This window comes from Amblyraja radiata, chromosome 16 (genome assembly GCF_010909765.2).
Source record: "Amblyraja radiata isolate CabotCenter1 chromosome 16, sAmbRad1.1.pri, whole genome shotgun sequence".
NCBI lineage: Eukaryota > Metazoa > Chordata > Chondrichthyes > Rajiformes > Rajidae > Amblyraja > Amblyraja radiata.
In genome coordinates this window covers 49,604,264-49,631,981 of record NC_045971.1, presented here as the reverse complement: position 1 = coordinate 49,631,981, position 27,718 = coordinate 49,604,264, and the positions used below count along the sequence as shown (strand labels likewise).

At 50.9% G+C, this 27,718-nt stretch overlaps 1 protein-coding gene across 2 annotated transcripts; it reads right to left on the bottom strand.

Annotated features, from left to right (window-relative positions):
- Nucleotides 1–1,434: 1,434 nt before the first annotated feature.
- On the bottom strand, nucleotides 1,435–27,447 carry LOC116982211 (zinc finger protein 271-like). 2 transcript variants are annotated; one of them, XM_033035508.1, is made up of 2 exons: nucleotides 25,816–27,447; nucleotides 1,435–1,520 (listed from the first exon to the last, which is right to left on the bottom strand). In XM_033035508.1, the coding sequence occupies exons 1-2, from the start codon at nucleotides 27,437–27,439 to the stop codon at nucleotides 1,465–1,467; spliced, it is 1,680 nt and encodes a 559-aa protein (XP_032891399.1). In that variant the 5' UTR covers nucleotides 27,440–27,447; the 3' UTR covers nucleotides 1,435–1,464. The 2 variants fall into 2 exon arrangements, with proteins under 2 accessions (XP_032891399.1, XP_032891397.1); XM_033035506.1 differs by lacking the exon at nucleotides 1,435–1,520 and having other exon boundaries at nucleotides 25,688–27,447.
- Nucleotides 27,448–27,718: the final 271 nt, after the last annotated feature.

The following is a 27,718-nucleotide window of genomic DNA, read 5'->3' as shown; positions in this document are numbered from 1 at the left end:
CCTAAAGGACAATCATCTAACAATTTGAGATGCCTTTTTAATATAATGTATTCATACAAAACGGAAAAGGAAGACTTGTCAGTTATATCTCTGGATGCAGAGAAAGCATTTGATCAGGTATAATGGCAGTATTTATACAAAGTACTCCAAAAATTTAATATGGGAGAGAATTTTATCAGTTGGGTTAAATTACTATATGATAAACCAACGGCAAGAAAACTTATACTTAAATTTTGGAAAAATGCTAATATACCAACATTTAAAATGTGGATCAGTAATATGCTGGACACAGCACATTTGGAAGAAATGAGACTCCTCCTAATAGACAAACAAGACCTATTCTTAATGAGTTGGTCCCCATTTATTGATTTCTTGGCTTCATGTGGTGACATAGTATCATGAAAACCAACAGTTTCAGGTATGGGTGAAAGATGATTTAGAATATTAAAAATAAATCATCTCACTGTGGCAATGGAATAATCTCCCTCCTACTTTCCTTCTTCACATTCCTTCTCTTTCACTTTTTCTTTATTGGTTTTTCACCCACGCTCACTAATCTATTCTTCACTTTTCACAACCTCTTTTTCTTCTCTCCTTTCTCACCTCTCTTTAAAAATAAAGGGAAGTTGTACAGAGAATGTAATATGTTAACCGTTTTTGTACCAATGCATTGTACTCACTTCTAATAAATAAAATATTTTTTTTTTTAAACGTGGGCAGGTGGGACTAGTGCAGATGAGACATGCTGGGCCGAAGGGCCTGTTTCCACACTGTATCACTCTATGACTCTATCTTTCCCTCTCAAACCCATCCTCCTGCCTTCTCCCCATTACCTCCGACACCCGTATCAATCAAGAATCTATCAATCTACTCCTGAAAAATGTCCATTGACTTGACCTCCACAGCTGTCCGTGGCAATGAATTCCCACAGTTCACCACCCTCTGATTTAAGAAATTCCTGCTCATCTCCTTCCTAAAGGAATGTCTTTTAATTCTGAGGCTGTGGCCACTGGTCCTAGACTCTCCCAGTAGTGGAAACATCCTCTCCAAATCCACTCCATCCAGGTTTTTACCAGGCTGGGACAGACGGCAACAGCTTCACACCGTGTCCCAAAGCTTGTGTCCTGTCCTGCATCACCCAAGGCAGCATAGACGTTATAGGAGAGGGCAAGCACTCAGATTCCTGTTAATTTCTGAAATATTGGTCATAAATTTGGTGCAAAAATGCTCCAAAATAAGGCTCAGAATGCATCAGAAAGCATGAAAAACCCCAGAGCTTCCAGGTCCCTTAAGCAGGCCCTGGACCCTGGCATCGAGGGACTTCACGCTTCGCGCTCATGATGTGCGCAGAGCGCAAATTATTTCACATTAAATTTTTTGTAATCCTGTCATGCCACCCCCCTTTTTGAAAAGCTTCGTACGGGCCTGATATCTGTAGCCATAAGGCAGTCGCACACATCCCCACTACTTCAAAGATAGTTCCTGCACCTGGCAATATCGTTTGGTGTTTGGCGGCTGAAATGCGGCAGTGGGACTACAGACAGCCCGGCACCCGTGTGAATCACTCCATCTGGGGGTCCGGAGGGTGAATCACCCCATTGTGGGGGTCCGGAGGGTGAATCACCCCATTGTGGGGGTCCGGGGGGTGAATCGTCCCATGTGGGGTGAATGAGGGGTGAATCACCCTGGTGTGTGGGTCGGGGTGGAGGTGAATCACCCGGTGTGAGGGTCAGGGGTGAATCACCCCGGTGTGTGGGTCAGAGGGGAGGTGAATCACCCCGGTGTGTGGGTCGGAGGGGAGGTGAATCACCCCGGTGTGTGGGTCGGGGGTGAATCACCCCGGTGTGAGGGTCGGGGGTGAATCACCCCGGTGTGTGGGTCGGAGGGGAGGTGAATCACCCCGGTGTGTGGGTCGGAGGGGAGGTGAATCACCCTGGTGTGAGGGTCGGAGGGTGAATCACCCCGGTGTGAGGGTCGGGGTGAATCACCACGGTGTGAGGGTCGGGGGTGAATCACCCCGGTGTGAGGGTCGGAGGGGAGGTGAATCACCCTGGTGTGTGGGTCGGAGGGGAGGTGAATCACCCCGGTGTGGGGGTCAGGGGTGAATCACCCGGTGTGAGGGTCGTGGGTGAATCACCCTGGTAGGGGGTCGTGGTGCCGGTGCAGCGCGGTCACTGACACTGTGTGGGTGGAGGGGATGCTGGTGTCGTCGACCTCCCCGCGTGACTCTCCGCCTAATCTGAGGAAGGACATTCCTAATCTGAGGAAGGATATTCTTGCCATAGAGGGAGCACAGAGAAGGTTCACCAGACTGATTCCTGGGATGTCAGGCCTTTCATATGAAGAAAGACTGGATAGACTCGGTTTGTACTCGCTAGAATTTAGAAGATTGAGGGGGGGATCTTATAGAAACTTACAAAATTCTTAAGGGGTTGGACAGGCTAGATGCAAGAAGATTGTTCCCGATGTTGGGGAAGTCCAGAACAAGTGGTCACAGTTTAAGAATAAGGGGGAAATCTTTTAGGACCGAGATGAGGAAAACATTTTTCACACAGAGAGTGGTGAATCTGTGGAATTCTCTGCCACAGAAGGTAGTTGAGGCCAGTTCAGTGGCTATATTTAAGAGGGAATTAGATGTGGCCCTTGTGGCTAAAGGGATCAGGGGGTATGGAGAGAAGGCAGGTACAGGATACTGAGTAGAATAATCAGCCATGATCATATTGAATGGCGGTGCAGGCTCGAAGGGCCGAATGGCCTACTCCTGCACCTATTTTCTATGTTTCTATGTGACCTCACCCGTGGCCGTTGCCGCCAACCTTCACCGACTCACCGACACAGCCGACCCTCGCTGTCTCGCCGGAGCCACCAACCCTCGCTGCCTTCCCGTTCATCCGCTGACCGGCACTTCCGACACTTCGCCCGTGTGCCACTCGACCGCGGGCCTCGACCAGGCCTGGAGTCGCCACGCTGCAGACTCTCACACCATGGGGTCTAACTGGGCTGGGACCTAATGCTCCCCCTCCTCCCACAGGGAACCTCACTAGACAATAGGTGCATGAGTAGGCCATTCGGCCCTTTGAGCCAGCACCGTCATTCAATGTGATTGTGGCTGATCATCCACAATCAGTACCCCGTTCATGCCTTCCCCCATATCCCCTGATTCCGCTATCTTTAAGAGCTCTATCTGGCTCTATCTTGAAATTATCCAGAAAACCGGCCTCCACCGCCCTCTGTGGCAGATAATTCCACAGACTCACAATTTCCGTGTGAAAAAGTATTTCCTCATCTCTGTTCTTAATGGCTTACCCCTTATTCTTAAACTGTGGGCCCTGGTTCTGGGCTCCCCCAATATTGGGAACATGTTTCCTGCCTCTTGCCTGTCCAAACCCATAATAATCTCAGAAAATTTCAATGATACCCTCTCATCCTTCTAAATTCCAGAGTATATAAACCCAGCCTCTCAGCATATCTCTCAGCATATGACAGTCTTGTCATCCCAGGAATTAACCTGGTGAACCTAACGCTGCACTCCCTCAGTAGCATGAATGTCCTTCCTCACATTTGCAGACCAAAACTGCATACAATATTCCAGGTGAGGTCTCACACGGGCCCTGTACAACTGCAGGAAGCCACCTTTGCTCCAGTACTCAACTCCTCTTGTTATAGAGGCTAACAAGTCATTTGCTTTCTTCACTGCCTGCTGTACCTGCATGCTAACTTTCATTGACTGATGAACAAGGACCGCCAGATCCTGTTGTACTTCTTCTTCTCACATCTTGACACCATTCAGATAATAATCTGCCCTCCCGTATTTGCCACCAAAGTGGATAATCTCACATTTATCCACATTAAACTGCATCTGCCATGCATCTGGCCACTAACCCAACCTGTCCAAGTCACACTGCTTTCTCATAGCATCTTCCTCACAGTTCACACTGCCACCCAGGTTTGTGTCATCTGCAAATTTGCTAATGTTACTTTTAATCCCTCCATCTAAAACATTGATGTATATTGTAAATAGCTGTGGTCCCAGCACCGAGCCTTGCGGTACCCCTCTAGTCACTTCCTGCCATTCGGAAATCCCTACTCTTTGTTTCCTGTCCTCCAACCAATTTTCTATCCATATCAGCACTCTACGCCAAATACCATGTGCCCTAATTTTGCCCACTAATCTCCTATGTGGGACCTTAACACTGTGTCTTCCCCTTCACCCTTGAACCAGGTGAATGCGGCTACTCCCCACCCACACCATCAGTCTGAAGAAGTGTCTCATCACCTATTCCTTCTCTCCATAGATGCTGCCTCACCCACTTAGTTACTCCAGCATGGGGTGGAGGGGGGGGGGGGGCACAGACGGAAGGAGAGGGTGGGAACTGGTCCTTTGTGACGTCAGGCCAGGGAGGCGGGACTCGTCCCATTGGCCGCTGGTGCTGCCCGTCAGAGGGGGAGGCAGGAAGGGGTCACATTGGCCACTCCTAGATCCCTCTGCTGATCCTGAAACATCACCCATTCCTTCTCTCCAGAGATGCTGCCTGTCCCGCCCAGTTACTCCAGCACATTGTGTCTATGTTCGGATTAATACACCTTCCGCAGTCCTTTCCTCCATGCGTTGATCGGCCACTGGTGGGCAAAGGGCTGGAAACTAAGACGCTTGGACAGGTACGTGGAAAAGACAGGTTTAAAGGGGAGAATGGGGAAAATGTGAGTGGGCCATTGGCACCTTCTCAAGATGGCACTTTGAAGGGTGAGAACCGAACAAGATGGCCACCGTCAACCCCTCACCAAGATGGCCACCATCAACCATGTAGTAACCATTTTGCATAATGCTGTGTGTCCTAATTATAGCATTTGCCTTTAAACTTAGTCTGCCTGTAATCATGTGGGTGGATTTATTGCATCACCTGGGGCGTGTTTGCTGCGGGGATTCTAGCGCAAAAGCTAGTAATTTGTTAGTTTAGTTTGGAGGAGCATGGAGAAGGAATAACTTTCGACCATGAGGAGCTTTCCTGCATGAGGAACTTTCCTACATGAGGAGTTTTCCAACATTTCTAAGCGACATGCTGAAGTTTGATGAAGATTAAAGTGTATGAGTCAAAGAAGGTTGGATGAATATATTACTGTTTTTCTTCAACAATAAATCAAGTTCAAGTTCAAGTGAGTTCAATTGAGTTTATTGTCATGTATCCCTGATAGGACAATGAAGTTCTTGCTTTGCTTCAGCACAACAGAACATAGTAGGCATTGACTACAAAACAGATCAGTGTGTCCATATACCATTATATAAATATATACACACATGAATAAATAAACTGATAAAGTGCAAATAACAGATAATGAGTTATTAATGTTCAGAGTTTTGTCCGGGCCAAGTTTAATAGCCTGATGGCTGTGGGGAAGTAGCTATTCCTTGGTCGTTGCAGTCTTGAGGCTCCTGTATCTTCTACCTGAAGGTAGCGGGGAGATGAGTGTGTGGCCAGGATGGTGTGGGTCTTTGATGATACTGCCAGCCTTTTTGAGGCAGCGACTGTGATAGATCCCCTCGATGGAAGGAAGGTCAGAGCCGATGATGGACTGGGCAGTGTTTACTACTTTTTGTAGTCTTTTCCTCTCCAGGGTGCTCAAGTTGCCGAACCAAGCCACGATGCAACCGGTCAGCATGCTCTCTACTGTGCACCCTGTAGAAGTTAAAGAGAGTCCTCCTTGAAAAACCGACTCTCCGTAATCTTCTCAGGAGGTAGAGGCGCTGATGTGCTTTCTTGATAATTGCATCAATGTTCTTGGACCAGGAAAGATGTTCAGAGATGTGCACGCCCACGAATTTGAAGCTCTTGACCCTTTCAACCATTGACCCGTTGATATAAACGGGACTTCGGGTCCCCATCCTACACCTTCCAAAGTCAACAATCAGTTCCTTGATTTTGCTGGTGTTGAGGGCCAGGTTATTGTGCTGGCACCATATGGACAGTTGCTCGATCTCTCTTCTATACTCTGACTCATCACCATCAGCGAACTTGATGATGGAGTTCGCACTATGACCGGCTTCGCAGTCATGAGTATAGAGTGAGTACAGCAGGGGGCTGAGCACGCAGCCTTGACGTGCTCCCGTGCTGATTGTTATCGAGTCTGACACATTTCCACCAACACGAACAGACTGTGGTCTGTGAATGAGGAAGTCGAGGATCCAATTGCAGAGGGATGCGCAGAGACCAAGTTCTGCGAGTTTGGTAACCAGCTTGGAGGGGATGAGAGTACTATTAAACTATTAAAATAAACTATTAATCAAAAGACTGTTATTTATCAAAAGACTGTGTTATTTATCTTTCGAGAAGCGTTGCAAGTCTGGTGGAGAGCTCACATGCGTAAAACGACATTCTCCTAACTCCATGCTGTCTCCTAAGTGGCTCCAGGGAGCAATCTCTTGAACGATATCATAATCTGCTACTATAAACCCCTCACCAAGATGGCCGCCGTCAACACCAACTTTGCCCCATATTAAGATGGCCGCCATTAACCCCTCACAAAAATGGCCGCCGGCTGCCGACCAATCAGCGGAGCCGCCTCAACTTCCCTCACCTAGATGGCCGCCGTCAACCAGCGCCACTGACGGCGAACCCTCACCAACTTCATCAATTCCCACGCCCTACCTGACCAAGCCTCCAACCTCATCGTTCCCCAGCCCCGCACGGCCCATTTTTACCTTCTCCCCAAAATCCACAAACCCGGCTCTCCCGGCAGACCCATTGTCTCTGCGTGTTCGTGCCCCACCGAACTCATCTCCACATACCTTGACTCCATCCTATCCCCCTTGGTCAATCCCTCCCCACCTATGTTCTAGACACCTCAGACACTCTCCGCCGCCTCCACGCATTCCACTCTCTGGGCCCTCACCCCCTCATCTTCACCATGGATGTCCGGTCACTCTACACCTCCATCCCCCACCAGGATGGCCTCGGAGCCCTCCGGTTCTTCCTCGACCAGAGGAGCAACCTATACCCAGCCACTGACACTCTCCTCCGCTTAGCGGAGTTGGTCCTCACCCTCAACAACTTACATTTGACTCCTCCCATTTCCTCCAAACACAGGGTGTAGCTATGGGCACACGCATGGGCCCCAGCTACGCCTGCCTCTTTGTCAGGTACGTTGAACAATCCTTGTTCGAGACGTACCAGGGCCCCATCCCCGACCTCTACCTCCGTTACATTGACGACTGCTTTGGTGCCACCTCCTGCACCTACACACAACTGACTGACTTCATCCACTTCACCACCAACTTCCATCCGGCACTCCAATACACCTGGACGATTTCCGACACTTCCCTACCATTCCTTGACCTCACCATCTCCATCGCAGGGGACAGACTCCTGACCGACATACATTACAAACCCACTGACTCACATGGCTATCTGGACTACACGTCTTCCCACCCTGCCCCCTGTAAAGACTCCATCCCCTACTCCCAATTCCTCCGCCTACGCCGCATCTGTTCCCAGGATGAGACATTTCATACCAGGGCATCGGAAATGTCCTCGTTCTTCAGGGAACGGGGATTCCCCTCCGCCACCATAGATGAGGCTCACACCAGGGTCTCATCCATACCCCGTAACACTGCTCTCTCTCCCCATCCCCGCACACGCAACAAGGGCAGAGTCCCTCTGGTCCTCACCTTTCACCCCACCAGCCGGCAAATACAACACATAATCCTCCGCAATTTCCGCCACCTCCAACGTGACCCCACCACTCGCCACATCTTCCCATCTCCCCCCATGTCTGCCTTCCGCAAAGACCGCTCCCTCCGCAACTCCCTCGTCAATTCTTCCCTTCCCTCCCGCACCACACCCTCCCCGGGTACTTTCCGTTGCAACCGCAAGAAATGCAACACCTGTCCCTTCACCTCCCCCCTCGACTCCATTCAAGGTCCCAAGCAGTCGTTCCAGGTGCGACAAAGGTTCACCTGTATCTCCTCCAACCTCATCTACTGCATCCGCTGCTCTAGATGTCAGCTGATTTACATCGGTGAGACCAAGCGTAGGTTGGGCGATCGTTTCGCCGAACACGTCCGCTCAGTTCGCAATAACCTACCTGACCTCCCAGTGGCTCAGCACTTCAACTCCCCCTCCCATTCCCAATCCGACCTCTCTGTCCTGGGTCTCCTCCATTGCCAGAGTGAGCAACAGCGGAAATTGGAGGAACAGCACCTCATATTCCGTCTGGGGACCTTGCGTCCTTATGGCATTAACATTGAATTCTCCCAATTTGGCTAGCCCTTGCTGTCTCCTCCCCTTCCTTAACCCTCTAGCGGTCTCCTCCCCCCCCCCCCCCCATCAGTCTGAAGAAGGGTTTTCGGCCCGAAACGTCGCCTATTTCCTTCGCTCCATAGATGCTGCTGCACCCGCTGAATTTCCCCAGCAATTTTGTGTACCTTCACCAAGATGGCCTCCGTCAACCATCCGCCACTGACGGCCACCGGCAACCCCTCACCAAGATGGCCACCGGCTGCCGACCAATCAGCGGCGCCCGACCTCAACTGCCCTCACCAAGATGGCCGCCCGCCCCGAGCCGAATCTGCCCTCGACCGCATGAAAAATGGCGGCGGAGAAGCGGCAGTTGGTGACGTCGCTGCGGACGGAGCTGAGGTAAATAATGTTGTAAATCAGCAGCGGATTGAGCGGGATCTTGTGGGTCAACATGGTGGAGATACATCATCTACAGTACAGTACAGTACAGTGTGGTCAACATGGTGGAGAAACATCATCTACAGTACAGTACAGTGTGTGTGGGGTCAACATGGTGGAGAAACATCACCTACAGTACAGTACAGTACAGTGGGGTCAACATGGTGGAGATACATCACCTACAGTACAGTACAGTACAGTGTGGGGAAAACGGGTCAAACTCGTTATAAATAAACCAGCCTCACCCTCTTATTCACTCAGATCAATAACTGAGGTTATAAATAAATAAATAAATCAGCAGCGGAATCAGCGAAATAAATAAACCCGGTAAATCTGGGGGGGAGAGAGAGCTGAGGTCAATCTCCACATAAACTACACGTCTGGGGGAATAAAACTGGTCTGGGGTCAATAATATAAACTCACTGTCTGGAGCAGCGTCCTGGGATAAAACACGTTATAAACATCTCCCTCTCTGGCTCCCCCCCTCTCTGTAAATAATCAATAAATCACCAAATAAACTACACGCCTGGGGAAATAAACCCGGTTAAACTGGGGTAAATAATGTTATAAACACACAGGGGAGCGGAATAAACTGGGCTGTGGATTTGTTCCCAAAACATCCGACCCTGACCCCTCGGTAAAATAATTCTAAATCTGCTGTGATGACATTACACAAGTTGGTATTTTACAAGAACCACATGCATCATCAGGCTGCCTTTTAAACCCATGTCCATAAAGTCTTGAGTCTAATGGTTGTAGCTGTGCTATTGTGGCTTTTAAAAAAAATGTTTATTCTTGAAATAAAAACCATAATTCATTATGCTAAAAGAAAACAAAATGACAGAAAGGACCATGACAAAATAAAATTCCATTGAATTAAGTAAAAATTATAAAAGCATTTCTCCAAAATTGTATTAAACTAAGGCCACAGGTATGAGCAAAACGGCTGAATTATCATAACTAAAATGTATTAACAGAAGAGAGAGAGGAAGACGCAGAGGAGCGACCGAGAGAGAGAGAGAGAGAGAGAGAGAGAGAGAGAGAGAGAGAGAGAGAGAGAGAGAGAGAGAGAGAGAGAGAGAGAGAGAGGCTGAATGTGGAAAGGGGGTGAAATGAGTAGGGGGGGGGGGCAGGGAGCAAAAGGAGGGGGGAGGGATTCAAGGGAGAGTGTGTTTGGTGCCGAGGGGGATGAATGGGGGGGGGGGGGAGAGAGAGAGAGGCATCAAGTGAGCCAAGGAAGGGGGTAGGGTGCCTGCTGGGGGTGCGTTCACATTGTTTGGTGGTGGGGAGGGTGTTGCAGTTTAGGAAGTCAAACCAGGGCCGGATCTTCACTGAATGGCGGGGCGCTGAGGGAATGTGCGGAGCCGAGGGATCTAGGAGTGCAAGTAGGAGTTGGACCGAAGGGCCTCTTCCCAACGCTGTATCACTCTATGAATCTATGACAAAGTGCTGGAGTAACTCAATAGTTCAGGCAGCATCTGTGGAGAAGATAGACACAAAGTGCTGGAGTAACTCAACGGGTCAGGCAGCATCTGTGGAGAGAATGAATGGGTGACATTTTGGGTCGAGGCCCTTGTTTGGTTTGGTTTAGTTTAGTTTAGAGATGCAGCGCGGACACAGGTCTTTCGGCCGGCGGAGTCCGCGCCAACCAGCGACCACCCCGTACACTAGCACTATCCTACGCACACTAGGGACAATTTAACAATTTTGCGGAGGCCGATTAATCAACAACCCTGAACGTCTTTGAAATGTTGGAGGAAACGGAGCGCCCGGAGTAAAACCCCACGCAGATCAAGGGGAGAACGTACAGACTCCACCCAGACAGCACCCATAGTCAGGATCAAGCCCGGGTCTCTGGCGGTGAGGCAGCAACTGTACCGCTGCGTCACTGTGCCGCGCATAATTATATAAGGGTTTCCTCCGCCATAAACGCACTCAATATGTGCTAGTAATGTCCTGTTTGCCAGCTTGTTGACCCTCTGTGTTCCCCTCTTGCAGGGTTTAGGAGCCGTTGCTGTGGACAGACAGACGGGGCCGTGAGCGGCCATTGAGGGCAGCCAGTGTGCCGGTGTGTTCTCCTCCCCCCCCCCCCCCCCATCCGCTCGGTGTGCGGGCTGAGCTTCGAGGGGCTGAGCTTCGATGGAGGACCACATGACGGGGCACAACAAGGAGAAGCGTTATGAGTGCGACGTGTGTGGCAAGGCCTGGCAGAGCCCGAGCGAGCTGGAGATCCACCGGCGGGTGCACACGGGCGAACGCACCTTCGACTGCTCGGAGTGCGGCAAGAGCTTCACCCGCTCCAGCCACCTGCTGCGGCACAACCGCGCACATTCCGGCGAGAGACCCTTCACCTGCTCCACCTGTGGCAAGAGCTTCAAGACGGCGGATGTGCTGAAGGTGCACCGGTGGGTGCACACCAGTGAGAGGCCCTTCACCTGCTCCACCTGCGGCAAGAGCTTTGCCAAGTTGTCGGGGCTGCGGGAGCACCGGCGGGTGCACAGCAGTGAGCGGCCCTTCACCTGCTCCGACTGCGGCAAAGGCTTCAAGTCGTTGCCAGAGCTGAAGCAGCACCGGCATGTGCACACCGGGGAGCGGCCCTACACCTGCAATGACTGCGGCAAGGGTTTCACCCGCTTCGGCAACCTGCTGTTGCACCAGCGCACCCACACCGACGAGCGCCCCTACACCTGCGCCCAGTGCGGTAAGGGCTTCACCTGCTCCAGCAGCCTGCTGTTGCACCAGCGCACCCACAGTGGCGAGCGCCCCTACACCTGCCCCCAGTGCGGTAAGGGCTTCACCCAGTCCGGCACCCTGCTGGAGCACCAGCGCACCCACACAGGCGAGCGCCCCTACACCTGCACCCAGTGTGGCAAAGGCTTCACCCGGTCCGGCAGCCTGCTGGCGCACCAGCGCACCCACACCGGCGAGCGCCCCTTCACCTGCGTCCAGTGCGGCAAGGGCTTCACCCATTCCAGCAGCCTGATGAAGCACCAGCGCACCCACACTGGCGAGCGCCCCTACACCTGTACCCAGTGCGGCAAGGGCTTCAGATCCTCCAGCAACCTGCTGGTGCACCAGCGCACCCACACTGACGAGCGCCCCTACACCTGCGCTCAGTGCGGCAAGGGCTTCACCCATTCCAGCAGCCTGATGAAGCACCAGCGCACCCACACTGGCGAGCGCCCCTACACCTGCACCCAGAGCGGCAAGGGCTTCAGCTCCTCCAGCCACCTGCTGAGGCACCAGCGCACCCACACCGGCGAGCGCCTCTACACCTGCACCCAATGCGGCAAGGGATTCACCCGCTCAACCTATCTGCTGTCCCACCAGCGGGTGCACGCCGGCGACTGTCCCTTCACCAGCCCGGTGTGTGGAGAGCGCTTTGCCGCGGCCTCCCACACCCTGTCTCACCAGCACATGGACACCAGTGGCCAGCCCTACGACTGCCCGTACTGCGGTGAGGAGTTTGACAGCTCACGGGGGTTGCGGCGGCACCGGCGGATATACACCGGAGAGAGACCCTTTGTGTGCACTGAGTGTGGCAAGGGTTTCACCCGCATGTCCAACCTGTGGCAGCACCGGCGTACCCACGGCGGTGAGAGTCCCTTCCCCTGCCCATCCTGTGGTAAGGGCTTCACCCGCCTTGACCACTTGCAGGAGCACTGGCGAGTCCACACCGGTCAGTGCCCCTTCACCTGCCCGCTCTGTGGCAAGGCCTTTGCCCGCTCCTTCAGCCTGCTGGCACACCGCCACGTAGATAGGTTGGCGCTCTCTCTCGCACACGCAACATTCCCCCTCTCTCCCTCCCTCTCTCAAACACACACACACAGTCCCTCTCTCTCTCACACACAACACTCCCCCTTTCCCTCTCTCCCTCTCTCTCACTTACACATACAGTCTCTCACACACACACAGAACACTCCCCCCTCTCTCTGTCACACACACACACAGTCCCTCTCTCTCACACACACAGTCCATCTCTCTTTCACACACACCTTCTCTCTTCCACGCACGCACTCTCACACACGCACTCTCTCTCTCACACACACACACTCTCTCACACACACACACTCTCACACACACACTCGGTTCACAATAACCAACCTGATCTCCTGGTGGCTCAGCACTTCAACTCCTCCATGGCCAGAGTGAGGCCCACCGTAAATTAGAACAGCAGCACCTCATATTTCGCTTGGGCAGTTTGCACCCCAGCGGTATGAACATTGATTTAAACATAGAAACATAGAAAATAGGTGCAGGAGGAGGCCATTCAGCCCTTCGAGCCAGCACCGCCATTCATTGTGATCATGGCTGATCGTCCCCTATCAATAACCCGTGCCTGACTTCTCCCCATATCCCTTGACGCCCTAGAGTATCTAACTCTCTCTTAAATCCATCCAGTGATTTGGCCTCCACTGCCCTCCGTGGCAGGGAATTCCACAAATTCACAACTCTCTGGGTGAAAAAGTTTTTTCTCATCTCAGTTTTAAATGGCCTCCCCTTTATTCTAAGACTGTGGCACCTGGTTCTGGACTCACCCAACACAGGGAACATTTTTCCTGCATCTAGCTTTTACAGTCCTTTTATAATTGTATATGTTTCTATAAGATACTTATACATCCTTCTAAACTCCAGTGAATACAAGCCTAGTCTTTTCAATCTTTCCTCATATGACAGTCCCGCCATCCCAGAGATCAACCTCGTTTTCTAATTTCAGGTAGTCCCTACTTACTCCTCCCCTTCTCAGCTCTCCCTCAGCCCACTTGCTCCACCTCCTCCTTTCTTCTTCCCCCCTCCCCCCTCCCCCACCCTCACATCAGTCTGAAGAAAGGTTTCAACCCAAAATATTGCCTATTTCCTTCGCTCCATAGATGTTGCCTCACCCGCTGTGTTTCTCCAGCATTTTTGTCTCCCTTCGATTTTCCAGCATCTGCAGTTCCTTCTTAAGCATTTTAAAGTGTTTTTTTAAAGAAAGTTTTGACGCATTTGTGCCTAACGTAACAAATAAAACAAGTTTATCCTGACCTCACTGTGAAATAATTTAATTTGGTCCGTAAATTAAAAATGCAGATTTGCTGAAAAACAGAAAGCGGTCAAATTTAAAAGAGAATTTTCCCAGCAGCATAAAGTCTGAGAAAATCTTAGAAGCTTGGTTTACACTAATCATTGAAACAATATATCAACAATGTATTAACATAGAGATGTATAGTCTGGGCACAGCACCATGTTAGATATCTGTCTGAACTGCCTGTCCCAGCTAAGGACAAGGTAGTGGCTTTCATCCAAGTCTTACAAGCTTGTTTTAGTTCACTGACGGATGCCCATTCTGGAACCAAGATGGAAGTCATTTGAAAACAAAATGAAGTTAGTTGTCCTTCCGGAATGGGCAGCTGTACTGAAGCTGTGCCAAGATTGGAGAATATGGCTGACATTGCAAATATATGGGTCCAACCTCCCTTGTTTCCCTTAGGCTACGGATCTTTCACTCAGATTTAGAAGGTGTGTTTTATTGATAAGAAACTGTATAATTACTGTAATTTTCCTTTGTTCTTTGAGTGGAGCTCGAGAAGCATTGAGCAACGTGTGTGCTCTTTGTAGATCTCGCCACTCCCGCCTGGCAAATTGATTAAAAGATTGCTTTGGTTTACCTTTAACAATTTTGTTGCTGTCTGCTTTCTTTAAGAGACGAACTTTGACAACTGTGCTCTTTGGAATTCTTCAGAATTCATGTTGTGCTATCAATAATGAAAGAAAATGCCAACCATCTCCAGAAATGATAAGAAATTATTCTCGCCTCCATGCATATCTGTAGCCGTAGGCCAGTTGCACACCTCCCCATTACTTCAAAGTTAGTTCCTACACTTGTCAATATCGTTTGGCCGCTGTTGTGTTTTACTTGTTTCATGGATTTGATTAGATCAGGAAATGTTTCCTTTCCTACAAGGGTCTTTCCTCTGAGGAGTTTCTATAGCAACATGCTCACTCTTGCCTTTATGAAGAGACTGATGATTAGTACTCAAGGTCTGACAGACACATCATGGATTAGGTGTACTAAAGAAAGTCTTGACGCATTTGTGCCCTACGTAACAAATAAAGCAAGTTTTTCTGACCTCACTGTGTTCTTCGGAATTCTCCAGAATTCATGTTGTGCTATCAATAATGAAATTGATTAGTAGGACTGGATGTTACAATCCCTAAGGTTTTACACCACAATTGACATTGAGCATTCTTGGGGGTGACCACTAGGTGATTTTGCTACCAATGAGACACATCTTCAGTTGTGTACCTCAACGTCACTGGGTGTTTCGGCCTTTTATCACAAGACACCCTCAGTCGAGGCAGGCCCAGCGCAGGGTGATCAGACCCGGGTGTGTGTCTTATGTTTAGCCTCTAGAATGTCACGTGGCAGCCCAGGCAGCATCTTTTCTCTTCACCCACAGCCAATGACTGAAAAATAAAATGGCAACAATCTCCAGAAATGATAATAAATTATTCTTGCCTCCATGCATATCTGTAGCCATAGGGCAGTTGCACACCTCCCCACTACTTGAAAGATACTTCCTGCACTTGGCAATATCGTTTGGTGTTTGGTGTCTGAAACACAGCGGTGGGGCTACAGACAGCCCGGCACCCGGGTGAATCACCCCATGTGGGGGTCCGGGGGTTAATCACCCCATTGTGGGGGTCCGGGGGTTAATCACCCCATGTGTGGGGCGGGGGGGTGAATCACCCCGATGTGTGGGTCTGGGGCGGGAGGGGGGGTGAATCACCCCGATGTGTGGGTCTGGGTATGAATCACCCCATGTGTGGGTCTGGGGCAGGGGGGGGGGGGGTGAATCACCCCATGTGTGGGGCGGGGGGGGGGGGGGGTGAATCACCCCGATGTGTGGGTCGTGGTAGGGGGGGACATGGTGCAGGTGCAGCACGGTCAGTGACTGGTGCGGTCGGCAGCAAAGACGCTGTAGGATCTTTGGTCAGTAGATGCAGCTCACGCTTCGGTCGAGGCTTTCCAGGCGAGTGACCTCTGCCGACTCATGGAAACCTTGGGTGGGGCGCAAGGTCACCAGAGGTTTCCGTTCAGGGTTCATAAGTGGGACAGGGGAGGGATGGGACGTGGCCTGCTTGGAGGAGTAAGGGGAATGGGAGGTAACCAGCTTGGAGGATTAACGAATGGAGGGATACTCACATAGGGGGGTACCGGATGGGATGTAGCCAGGTTGGGGGATAAGGTATGGAGGTGACCAGTCTGGGGGTAATGAGAGATGGGAGATCGCCAGCTTGGGGAGTAAAGAATGGGAGGTAGGCAGCTTGGGGGAGTAAGGAATGGGGGTAGGCAGCTTGGGGGAGTAAGGAATGGGGGGTAGGCAGCTTGGGGGTGTAAGGAATGGGGGGTAGGCAGCTTGGGGGAGTAAGGAATGGGGGGTAGGCAGCTTGGGGGAGGAAGGGGAATGAAAGGGGGTAGGCAGCTTGGGGGAGTAAGGGGAAAGGGGGGTAGACAGCTTGGGGGAGGAAGGGGAATGAAAGGGGGTAGACAGCTTGGGGGAGTAAGGTGAATGAAAGGGGGTAGCCAGTTTGGGGAGTAAGGAATGGGGGGTAGGCAGCTTGGGGGAGTAAGGAGAATGAAAGGGGGTAGCCAGCTTGGGGGAGTAAGGAGAATGAAAGGGGGTAGCCAGCTTGGTGGAGTAAGTTTGTTCTGCACATTGATCAGGAGGCGATGAAATCACTCGTTCACACGCAGCCGCCAGAGCAAAGTGTACATACAGTGATGACAAACGCAATGAATGCAATATCCAGTGCAGAACAGTGCAAGATTGTGTTGCAGAAAGACCGAGGAAGCACGGACGAGAGGGGCCGAAGGGCCAATCTCCGGGCAGAGCGACCAGCGTCCGTGTGGAGTTTACTCGATTTCCCCTCCATGGTGGACCGGATGCAGGTCGGGGCAGGGGAGGCGAGCTCAGCCTTCCCTCCGCGCATCCTAGCCGCCGCCGCCGCCGCCTTCCTCCCCGGAAATCAACGGGGGGAAAAACACAGAAGAAACATCTTCCAACCCCCCGAATCCCTCAGGGAATGCCCCTGCACCTGCCTTTGGAATCAAGCCGTCACAATTGTGCACGATCAGACCGCATTATCCTTGTTTTAATATATACTAGACCAAGTAGGACACGTTGCGTCCCATCCCCTCAACACGCGGTTGCACACGCACGCACGCACTCACACACACATACACGCACACACACGGGGGTGAGAGACAAGGGGGGAGAGAGGGAGGAGAGAAGTGGAGGGGGAGAGAGTAGAGGTAGCGGGGAGGGGGGCAGAGAGGAGGGGGAGAGAGAGGAGAGGGAGAGAGGAAAGGTAGCGGGGCAGGGGGTGGAGAGGAGGGGGTGAGAGGGAGGAGGGGGGGAGAGATAGCGGGGAGGGGGTATTGCGAGGGGGTAGAGAGGAGGGTGAGATAGGAGGTGGGAGAGGATGGGCTTGGGAGAGGAGGAGGGGGAAATAGGAGGGGAGATAGAGTATGGGGAGAGAGGTGGGAGAGGATGGGCTTGGGAGAGGAGGATGGGGTGTAGCGGGCAGATGGGCAGTGGAAAAGAGCGGGGCAGCGGGTGTCAACCAAACGACTGAGAGTTGGGCAGGGGGAGAGGTGTGACGTCACTCGCAGTGCGTGGAACGCAGCGCAGGTCATGCGCGGAAGACCCATTGTGACATCATCAGCAAGACCATCTCGTTTATTTTCAAAGTTTTATCGGATGTGTGAACATTTTCATAAATAACTCTAGAAATAAAGCATGCTTTTTCAGATAAGCTGTTTTGGACTCCAGGAGGAAAATTTCTAACGGAATATGTAAAAATGTTACCGTTAGTGTGTCGTATTTTCGAGAAAATGTGAGTACACACAAACATCACACACAAATAAATACACATCCAATATTAGAATTTTATTATAGAAATATAGATGAAAGCTGATCAAGTTCAAGTTGGAATTTATTGTCACATGCACCAATTAAGGTACAGTGATATTTGAATTACCGTACTGCCATACTGAGTAAAAAGCAACAAGACACACAGCCACATAAAATCAAATCTAACATAAACATCCACCACAGCAGAATCCACATTCCTCACTGTGATGGAAGGTAATAAAGTTCAATCATCTTCCCCTTTTGTTCACCCGTGGCCGGGGCTGTTGAACCCTCCGCAGTCGCCGCTCGCTGCCAACACACTACATAAAAGTCCCTTTAAACTTCCATGATCCAAAGACATCCTCATGAAGAAGGCCTATGCTTGGACAGCTATCCAGCCAGAAGATGCGAAAGCATTGCGGGAGTTTGCGATATGTCTTAGAAGTATGAAAGAAATGACTACCCGCTTAGACCACATGCAAGAAATGAATGTTGTTAGCAATATGAAAATGATCACTTTAAAACTGCCCTATAGACTTAGAGAAAAGATAAAGCTGGTCTGTTAGAGGAAAATGAGAATGGAGAGGCCATGCTTCCTGATCTGGTGAACTTCATAGAAAAGGAAGTGCGGTTCATGTCAAATTTACGCTATGGGAATATTCAAGATTCTAAACCAATCGCAACTGTCAAAGGTTCTACCTTTACTACAACAAAAGGAAGGATCAGGACCTAAGGGAAGTAGTTTTGTTTCCGCTGTAAATACCTGCAGAAACGAAACGCCAAAAGGAAGTAGATACATCTACTGTTAAACCAAGATGGTTCTGCTTGTCATCCAGCAAGAAGTCAGAGGAATGACAAAGAGATGGCTCACGAGGGAAGGGAAGGGGGGCTGTCGATGACTGGTCAGCTCGGACCTTGCATCCCATCCCAAGAATGGACACCGCTTGTAATAGGAACACTTCTCCATCCGTTTCCCACCACGGATGGCCGACCTGCTGAGTTCTACCGGCACTTTGGAGGGGAATGAACAGGTGACGTGTAGGGTCTGGACCCTTCTTTGGGCTGATGGAGTCGGGGGAGAAAGCTGGAAAAAAGAGATGGGGTTGGGACAGACTCCAGGACTTGAGCAGGAGGGGGAAGTATCCTTAATTTGGAGAATTCAATGTTCATGTCATTGGGCTGTAAGCTATGAGGTGCTGTTCCTCCAGATTGCATGTCACCTCACTGGCAACGGAGGAGGCCCAGGACAGAAACATCAGTGTGGGGGTGGGAAGGGGAGTTAAAATGGTTGGCAACCGGGAGATCCAGCAGGCCTTGGAGTGTAGGGTGAAATACACGCCTAGTCCTGATACAATAGACATCAGACAAGAGACAACAGATGCAGGAGTAGGTCATTCGGCCTTTCAAGCCAGCATCGCCATTCAATGTGACCATGGCTGATCATCCACAATCAGTACCCCGTTCCTGCCTTCTCCCCATATCCCCTGACTCTGCTATCATTAAGATCCCTATCTAGCTCTCGCTGGAAAGTATCCAGAGAACCGGCCGCCACCGCCCTCTTTAGGCAGAGAATTCCAGACTCACAACTCACTGTGTGAAAAAAGTGTTTCCTCAACTCCGTTCTAAATGGCTTACCTTATTCTGAAACTGTTACCCCTGGTTCTGGAAATCCCCGAACATCGGAAACATGTTTCCTGCCTCTAGCATGTCCAAACCCTTAATAATCCTATATGTTTCAATCAGATCTCCTCTCATCCTTCTAAACTCCAGAGTGTACAAGCCCAGCCACTCCATTCTCTCAGCATATGACTTCCGCCATCCCGGGAATTAAACTTGTGAACCTACACTGCACTCCCTCAATAGCAAGAATGTCCTTCCTTAAATTTGGAGAAGAAAACTGTACACAATACTCCAGGCGTCGTCTCACTAGGTCCCTATACAACTGCAGAAGGACCTCTTTGCTCTGATACTCAGCTGCTCTTGTTATGACGACCAACATGCCATTCGCTTTATTCACGGCCTGCTGTACCTGCATGCTTACTTTCAGTCACTGATGAATAAGGACCCCGAGATCCCGTTGTACTTCCGCATTTGCCAACTTGACATTTAGATAATAAACTGCCTTCCTGTTTCTGCTACAAAAGTGCATAACCTCACATTTATCCACATACAACTGCATCTGCCATGCACCCAAACTGTCCAAGTCACCCTGCATTCTCATAGCATCCTCATTACAGTTCACACTGCCACCCAGCTTTGTCTCATCTACAAATTTGCTAATGTTACTTTTAAATCTCTTCATTGATGTATATTGTAAATAGCTGCGGTCCCAGCACCGAGCCTTGCGGTACCCCACTTGTCACTGCATGCCATTCTGAAAGGGACCCGTTTCGTCTGGCAACCAATTTTCTATCCATGTCAGCATTCTATCCCCAATACCATGTGCCCTAATGTTGCTCACTAATCTCCAATGTGGAACCTTATCAAATGCTGTCTGAAAGTCCTGGTGCATGACATCCACTGGCTCTCCCTTGTCCATTTTCCTAGTTACATCCTCAAAAAATTCCAGAGGATTAGTCAAGCATGATTTCCCCTTCGTAAATCCATGCTGACTCGGACCGATCCTGTTACTGCTATCCAAATATGCGGCTATTTCATCTTTTATAATTGACTCTAGCATCTTCCCCACCACCGATGTCAGGCTAACTATAATTCCGTTTTCTCTCTCCCGCATTTCTTAAAAAGTGGGATAACATTAGCTACCCTCCAATCCACAGGAACTGATCCTGAATCTATAGAACATTGGAAAATGATCACCAATGTGTCCACGATTTTTAGAGCCACTTACTTAAGTAGCCTGGGATGCAGACCATCAGGCCCTGGGGATTTATCAGCCTTCAGTCCCATCAGTCTATCCAACACCATTTCCTGCCTAATGTGGATTACCTTCACCCCAGATCCACTGGCCACTAGTAAACCAGGGAGATTGTTTGTGTCCTCCTTAGGGAAGACGGATCCAAAGTACCTGTTCAACTCATCTGCCATTTTCTTGTTCCCCATAATAAATTCACCTTTTTCAGTCTTCAAGAGTCCAACTTTGGTCTTAACTAATGTTTTCAAGAAGTACAAAATTAGCCAAACATGACTTTCCAGGATTTGTCCCTGGAAGGTAATGTTTGACTAATATTGAATTTTTGAAGATGTTACTAGGGAAATTGATGAGGGTAAAGCGGTGGATGTTTCTATATGGACACCAGTAAGGCATTTGACAAGGTTCCTCATGGAAGGTTGATTAAGAAGGTTCAATTGTTGGGTATTAATGGTGGAGTAGCAAGATGGATTCAACAGTGGCTGAATGGGAGATGCCAGAGAGTAATGGTGGATGGCTATTTACATAGAAACATAGAAAGTAGGTGCGAGAGTAGACCACCAGGTCCGTCGAGCCCGCACCGCCATTCGCTCATGGCTGAACACTAAACAGACACACTTACCCACAAACAGTAGACACAAGATACAGAACACAAGACACTACCCTCCCCTTTATACCGCTATCACCCCTCTCCACCCCAAGAACCTCGCGATCTCCTGGGGGAGGCAAAAAACCGGATAAAAACCCAGGTCCAATTCGGGAAAAAAATCCGGGAAATTCCTCTCCGACCCCAATCCAGGCGATCGACACTTGTCCAGGAGATCACTCAGGTCTTACTATACTAACCATACCTAGGTCCATATCCCTGCCCTCTCCCCGTAGCCCCTTATCCCCTTGGCAGCTAAAAAACCATCTATTTTAGTCTTAAATATATTTAAAGTTTCTGCTTCCACTGCTCCCTGGGGCAGTGAATTCCATAAATTAACCACCCTCTGGGTGAAGAAGTTCTTCCTCATCTCAGTTTTAAAAGAGCCCCCCCTTATTCTGCAACTATGTCCCCTAGTTCTAGTTTCCCCGATCATTGGGAACATCCTCGGTGCATCCACCCGATCAAGGCCCCTCACGATCTTATATGTTTCAATGAGATCGCCTCTCATTCTTCTAAACTCCAAAGAGTAGAGTTCCAGCCTACTTAACCTTTCCTCATATGTCAATCCCCTCATTGCAGGAATTAATCTTGTAAACCTTCGCTGCACTGCCTCCAGGGCTAGTACATCCTTTCTTAAGTATGGACCCCAGAACTGTACACAGTATTCCAAATGTGGTCTCACTAATACTGTGTACAGCTGCAGCAAGACCTCCGTGTTTTTATACTCAATCCCCCTAGCAATAAAGGCCAAAACTCCATTGGCCTTCCTGATTGCTTGCTGCACCTGCATACTAACTTTTAGTGATTCATGTACTAATACCCCTAGATCCCTTTGCGTTGCATTACAACGCAGCTCCTCCTCATTTAGAAAATAACTTGCCCTATCATTTTTTTTCCCAAAGTGAATGACTTCACATTTATTAGTATTAAATTTCATCTGCCAAGTTGTTGCCCACTCACCTAGCTTATCTATATCCTTTTGCAGACTCTTCCTATCCTCCTCATCCCCTACTTTTCCTCCCATTTTTGTATCGTCCGCAAATTTTGATATATTACACTTGGTTCCCTCCTCCAAATCATTTATATAAATTGTGAACAACTGGGGTCCCAGCACCGACCCTTGCGGAACCCCGCTAGTTACCGGTTGCCATCCCGAGTATGAACCATTTATCCCCACTCTCTGCTTCCTATTTGTTAGCCAATCCTCTACCCATGCTAATATATTACCCCCAATCCCATAATTTTTTATTTTTAGCAATAGTCACATTAGAGGCCGGTGACTAGTGGGGTGCCTCAGGGATATGTGTTGGGTCCACTGTTGTTTGTCATGTACATCAATGATCTGGATGATGGTGTGGTAAATTGGATTAGTAAGTATGCAGATGATACTAAGTTAGGTGGTGTTGTGGATAATGATGTAGATTTTCAAAGTCTACAGAGAGATTTAGGCCATTTGGAAGAGTGGGCTGAAAGATGGCAGATGTAATTTAATGCTGATAAGTGTGAGGTGCTACATCTTGGCAGAACAAATCAAAATAGGACGTACATGGTAAATGGTAGCGAATTGAGGAATGAAGTTGAACAGAGGGATCTAGGAATAACTGTGCATTGTTCCCTTAGGGTGGAATCTCGTGTAGATAGGGTGGTAAAGAAAGCTTTCTGAGTGCTGGCCATTATAAATCAGAGCATTGAGTATAGAAGTTGGGATGTAATGTCAAAATTGTACAAGGCATTGGTGAGGCCAATTCTGAAGTGTGGTTGCCAAATTATAGGAAAGATGTCAACAAAATAGAGAGAGTACAGAGGAGATTTACTAGAATGTTGCCTGGGTTTCAGCAACTAAGTTACAGAGAAAGTTTGAACAAGTTAGGTCTTTATTCTTTGGAGCACAGAAGTTTCAAGGGGAACTTGATAGAGGTATTTAAAATGATGAGAGGGATAGACAGAGTTGACATAGATAAGCTTTTTCCATTGAAGGTAGGGAAGATTCAAACAAGAGGATATGATTTGAGAATTAAGGGACAGAAGTTTAGGGGTAACATGAGGGGGAACTTCTTTACTCAGGGAGTAGTAGCTGTGTGAATGAGCTTCCAGTGGAAGTGGTGAAGGCAGGTTTGATGTTATCATTAAAAAATAAATTGAGTAGGTATATGGACGGGAAATGAATGGAGGGTTATGGTCTGAGTGCAGGTAGATGGGACTAGGGGAGGATAAGTGTTCGGCACGGACTAGAAGGGCCGAGATGGCCTGTTTCAGTGCTGTAATTGTTATATGGTTTTCATCTTCTCACACGTAAAGAAGAAACAGCAGATGCCGGTTTACAAAGAGAGACGCAATCTCCTGGAGCAACTTGCACGTCTGGAGAACATGGACAGGCAACATTCTAGGTCAGGACCCTTCTTCAGACTGCTTGGTGTGGGAGGTGGAGAAAGTTGGAAAGAAGAGGTGGGAGTGGTCGTCTTAGATTCCCTTCCCTCTACAGATGCGGCCTGACCCACTGAGTTCCTCCACCGCTTTAGAGGGAATGGACAGACAACACTTAAGTCAGGACCCTTCTTCAGACTGAGTGGAGAGGGTGGGGGGAGGAAGCTGGAAAAGAGAGATGGGGCAGGACAAAGCCTGGTAAGTGATAGGTGGATACAAAATGCTGGAGTAACTCAGCGGGACAGGCAGCATCTCTAGAGAGAAGGAATGGGTGAAGTTTCAGGTTGAGACCCTTCTTCAGAAGTGATAGGTGGATATAGGTGAGGGAGACACAAGAAACTGCAGATGCTGGAATCTTGTATAGAACACAGTTTAGTTAGATGCACAGAATCTCTTGCCCAGAGTGGGGGATTCGAGGACCAGAGAACATGGGTTCAAGGTGAAGGGGAAAAGATTTAAAAGGAAATTGAGGGGTACATTCACACAGAGGGCAGTGGGAGTGTGGAACAAACTGTCACATGAGGTAGTTGAGGCTGGTACCATCCCAAGAAACAGTTAGACAGTTACATGGATTGGACAAGTTTGGAGGGATATGGACCAAACACAGGCAGATGGGACTAGTGTAGCTTGGACATGTTGGTCGGTGTGGGCAAGTTGGGCCAAAGGGCCTGTTTCCACACTGTATCACTCTACGACTATCACAAAGTGCTGGAGTAACTCAGCGGGTCAAGCAGCATCTCTGGAGAACATGGATAGGTGACATTTCAGAGTGCTGGAGTAACTCAGCAGGTCAGGCAGCATCTCTGGAGAACATGGATAGGTGATATTCACAGAGTGCTGGAGTAAGTCAGTGGGACAGGCAGCATGTTGTTTAAGAAGGAACTGCAGATGCTGGAAAATCGAAGGTACACAAAAATGCTGGAGAAATTCCGCGGGTGCAGCAGCATCTATGGAGCGAAGGAGATAGGCAACGTTTCGGGCCAAAACCCTTCTTCAGACTGATGGGGGGTGGGGGGGGCGGAGAAGTTCCCCTCCTCCACCTCATCTATGGTGGAGGAGGGGAACCCCCGTTCCCTGAATAATGAGGACATTTCAGATGTCCTGGTGTGGAATGCCTCATCCGTGGAGCATATGCGGCGTAGACGGAGGAATTGTGAGTAGGGGATGAAGTCCTTACAGGAAGCAGGGTGGGAAGAAGTGTAGTCCAGATAGCCATGGGAGTCAGTGGGTTTATAGTGGATGTTGGTCAGAAGTCTATCACCTGTGATGGAGATAGTGAGGTCAAGGAATGGTAGGGAAGGGTCTGAAATGGTCCAGGTGTATTTGAGTGCCGGATGGAGGTTAGTGGTGAAGTGGATGAAGTCAGTCAGTTGTGTGTGGGTGCAGGAGGTGGCACCAAAGCAATCGTCGGTGTAACGGAGGTAGAGGTCGGGGATGGGGCCCTGGTACGCCTCAAACAAGGATTGTTCGACGTACCAGACAAAGAGGCAGGCGTAGCTGGGGCCCATGCGTGTGCCCATAGCTACGCCTTGTGTTTGGAGGAAATGGGAGGAGTTAAACAAGGCTATTGACGGTAAGGACCAGCTCCGGTAAGCGGAGGAGAGTTTCAGTGGACGGGTATAGGTTGCTTCTCCGGTCGAGGAAGAACCGGAGGCCTTTGAGACCATCCTGGTGGGGGATGGAGGTGTAGAGTGACTGGACGTCCATGATGAAGATGAGAGGATGGGGGCCTAGAGAATGGAATGCATGGAGACGACAGGACAGGCAGCATCTCTGGAGACAAGGAATGGGTGACGTTTCAGGTCGACATTGAAGATGGGTCTCGACCCAGAAACGTTACCCATTCCTCCCAACATTTTGTGTCTACTTAAACAGTGCCTATCTATCCATGTGGCGTTGTGCCAGCAGGCTGGAGGAGCGGGCAAAGGCCTTGCCACAGAGCGGGCAGGTGAAGGGGCACTGGCTGGTGTGGACTCGTCGGTGCTCCAGCAGGTGGTCAAGGCAGGTGAAGCACTTACCACAGGACGGGCAGGGAAAGGGACGCTAACCGCTGTGGGTACGCCGGTGCTGCCACAGGCTGGACATGTGGGTGAAACCCTTGCCACACTCAGAGCACACAAAGGGTCTCTCTCCGGTGTGTATCCGCTGGTGCTCCCGCAGCCCCCGTGCTCTCTTGTCACAGTGGGAGCAGCTGCTCGCCGGCGTGGGTCCGCCGGTGTTGCCGCAACCCCCGCAAGCTGTCAAACGACTCACCACAGTACGGGCAGTCGTAGGGCTGGCCATTGGTGTGCACGTGCTGGTGAGACAGGGCGTGGGAGGCCTTGGCAAAGCGCTCTCCACACACCGGGCTGGGGACGGGACGGTCACAGGAGTGCACCCGCTGGTGGGACAGTAGCTTGGAGGAGCTGGTGAAGCCCTTGCCGCACTGGACGCAGGTGTAGGGGCGTTCGCCAGTGTGGGTGCGCTGGTGCACCAGCAGGGTGCTTGACTGGTTGAAGCCCTTGCCGCACTGGGTGCAGGTGAATGGGCGCTCGCCGGTGTGGATGCGCTGGTGCACCAGCAGGTTGCTGGACCGGGTGAAGCGCTTGCCGCACTGGGTGCAGGTGTAGGGCCGCTCCCCGGTGTGGGTGCGCTGGTGCTTCAGCAGGTGACTGGACTGGGTGAAGTTCTTGCCGCACCGGGTGCAGATGTAGGGGCGCTCCTCGGTGTGGGTGCGCTGGTGCCCCAGCAGGCTGTTGGAGCAGTTGAAGCCCTTGCCGCACTGGGTGCAGGTGTAGGGGCGCTCCCCGGTGTGGGTGCGCTGGTGCTTCAGCAGGTGACTGGACTGGGTGAAGTTCTTGCCGCACTGGGCACAGGCGTAGGGCCGCTCCCCGGTGTGGGTGCGCTGGTGCTCCAGCAGGTGACTAGAACGGTTGAAGCCCTTGCCGCACTGGGTGCAGATGTAGGGGCGCTCCCCGGTGTGGGTGCGCTGGTGCTTCAGCAGGTGACTGGACTGGGTGAAGTTCTTGCCGCACTGGGCACAGGTGTAGGGCCGCTCCCCGGTGTGGGTGCGCTGGTGCTCCAGCAGGTAACTAGAACGGTTGAAGCCCTTGCCGCACTGGGTGCAGATGTAGGGGCGCTCCCCGGTGTGGGTGCGTTGGTGCCCCAGCAGGCTGTTGGAGCAAATGAAGCCCTTGCCGCATTGGGTGCAGGTGTAGGGCCGCTCCCCAGTGTGGGTGCGCTGGTGCTTCAGCAGGTGACTGGACTGGGTGAAGTTCTTGCCGCAGTGGGCACAGGCGTAGGGGCGGTCCCTGGTGTGGGTGCGCTGGTGAGACAGCAAGCTGCTGGAGCAGACGAAGTTCTTGCCGCATTGGTCGCAGGTGTAGGGCCGCTCCGCGGTGTGGGTGCGCTGGTGCTCCAGCAGGTGACTGGACTGGGAGCGCTTGTCGCACTGGGTGCAGGTGTAGGGCCGCTCACCGGTGTGGGTGCGCTGGTGGTCCAACAGGTGACTGGACTGGATGAAGATCTTGCCGCACTCGGCGCAGCGGTAGGGGTGCTCCCCAGTGTGGGTGCGCTGGTGCTCCAGCAGGGTGCTGGAGTGGGTGAAGCGCTTGCCGCATTGGTCGCAGCGGTAGGGGCGCTCGCCGGTGTGGAGGCGCTGGTGGGACAGCAGTTCTTTGGACTGGGTGAAGCCTTTGCCGCAGTCGCTGCAGGTGTAGGGGTGCTCGCTGGCGTGCAGGCGCCTGTGCCTCTTCAGGTGATTGGACGACTTGAAGCCTTTGCCGCAGTCGGAGCAGGTGAAGGGCCGCTCACTGCTGTGCACCAGCAGGTGCTGCCTTAGCCCCGACAACTGGACAAAGCTCATGTCGCATGTGGAGCAGCCATAGGGCTTCTCGCCCGTGTGCACCTGCCGGTGTATCTTCAGGTGATTCGCCGTCTTGAAGCTCATGCTGCAGTTGGAGCGGGTGAAGGGCGTCTCGCTGGAGTGCATGCTGTTGTGCCCCTGCAAGTACCTGTAGTGAGTGAAGCTCTTGCCGCATTCCGAGCAGTTGAAGGGACGTTCTCCCGTGTGCAGCAGCCGGTGGGCCTCCAGCTCGCTCAGGCACTGCCACGCCTTGCCACACATGTCAATTTCACTTGTTGGTCCTCCATCGAAGCTCAGCCCGCACACCGAGCAGATGGGGGAGCCCACCGGCACCCTGGCCGCCCTCAATGGCCGCTCACGTCC

What these genes read in the sequence shown, in the direction of transcription:
- LOC116982211 (XM_033035506.1), bottom strand. Translation starts at nt 27,439, where the DNA reads ATGAGCTTCAAGACGGCGAATCACCTGAAGATACACCGGCAGGTGCAC.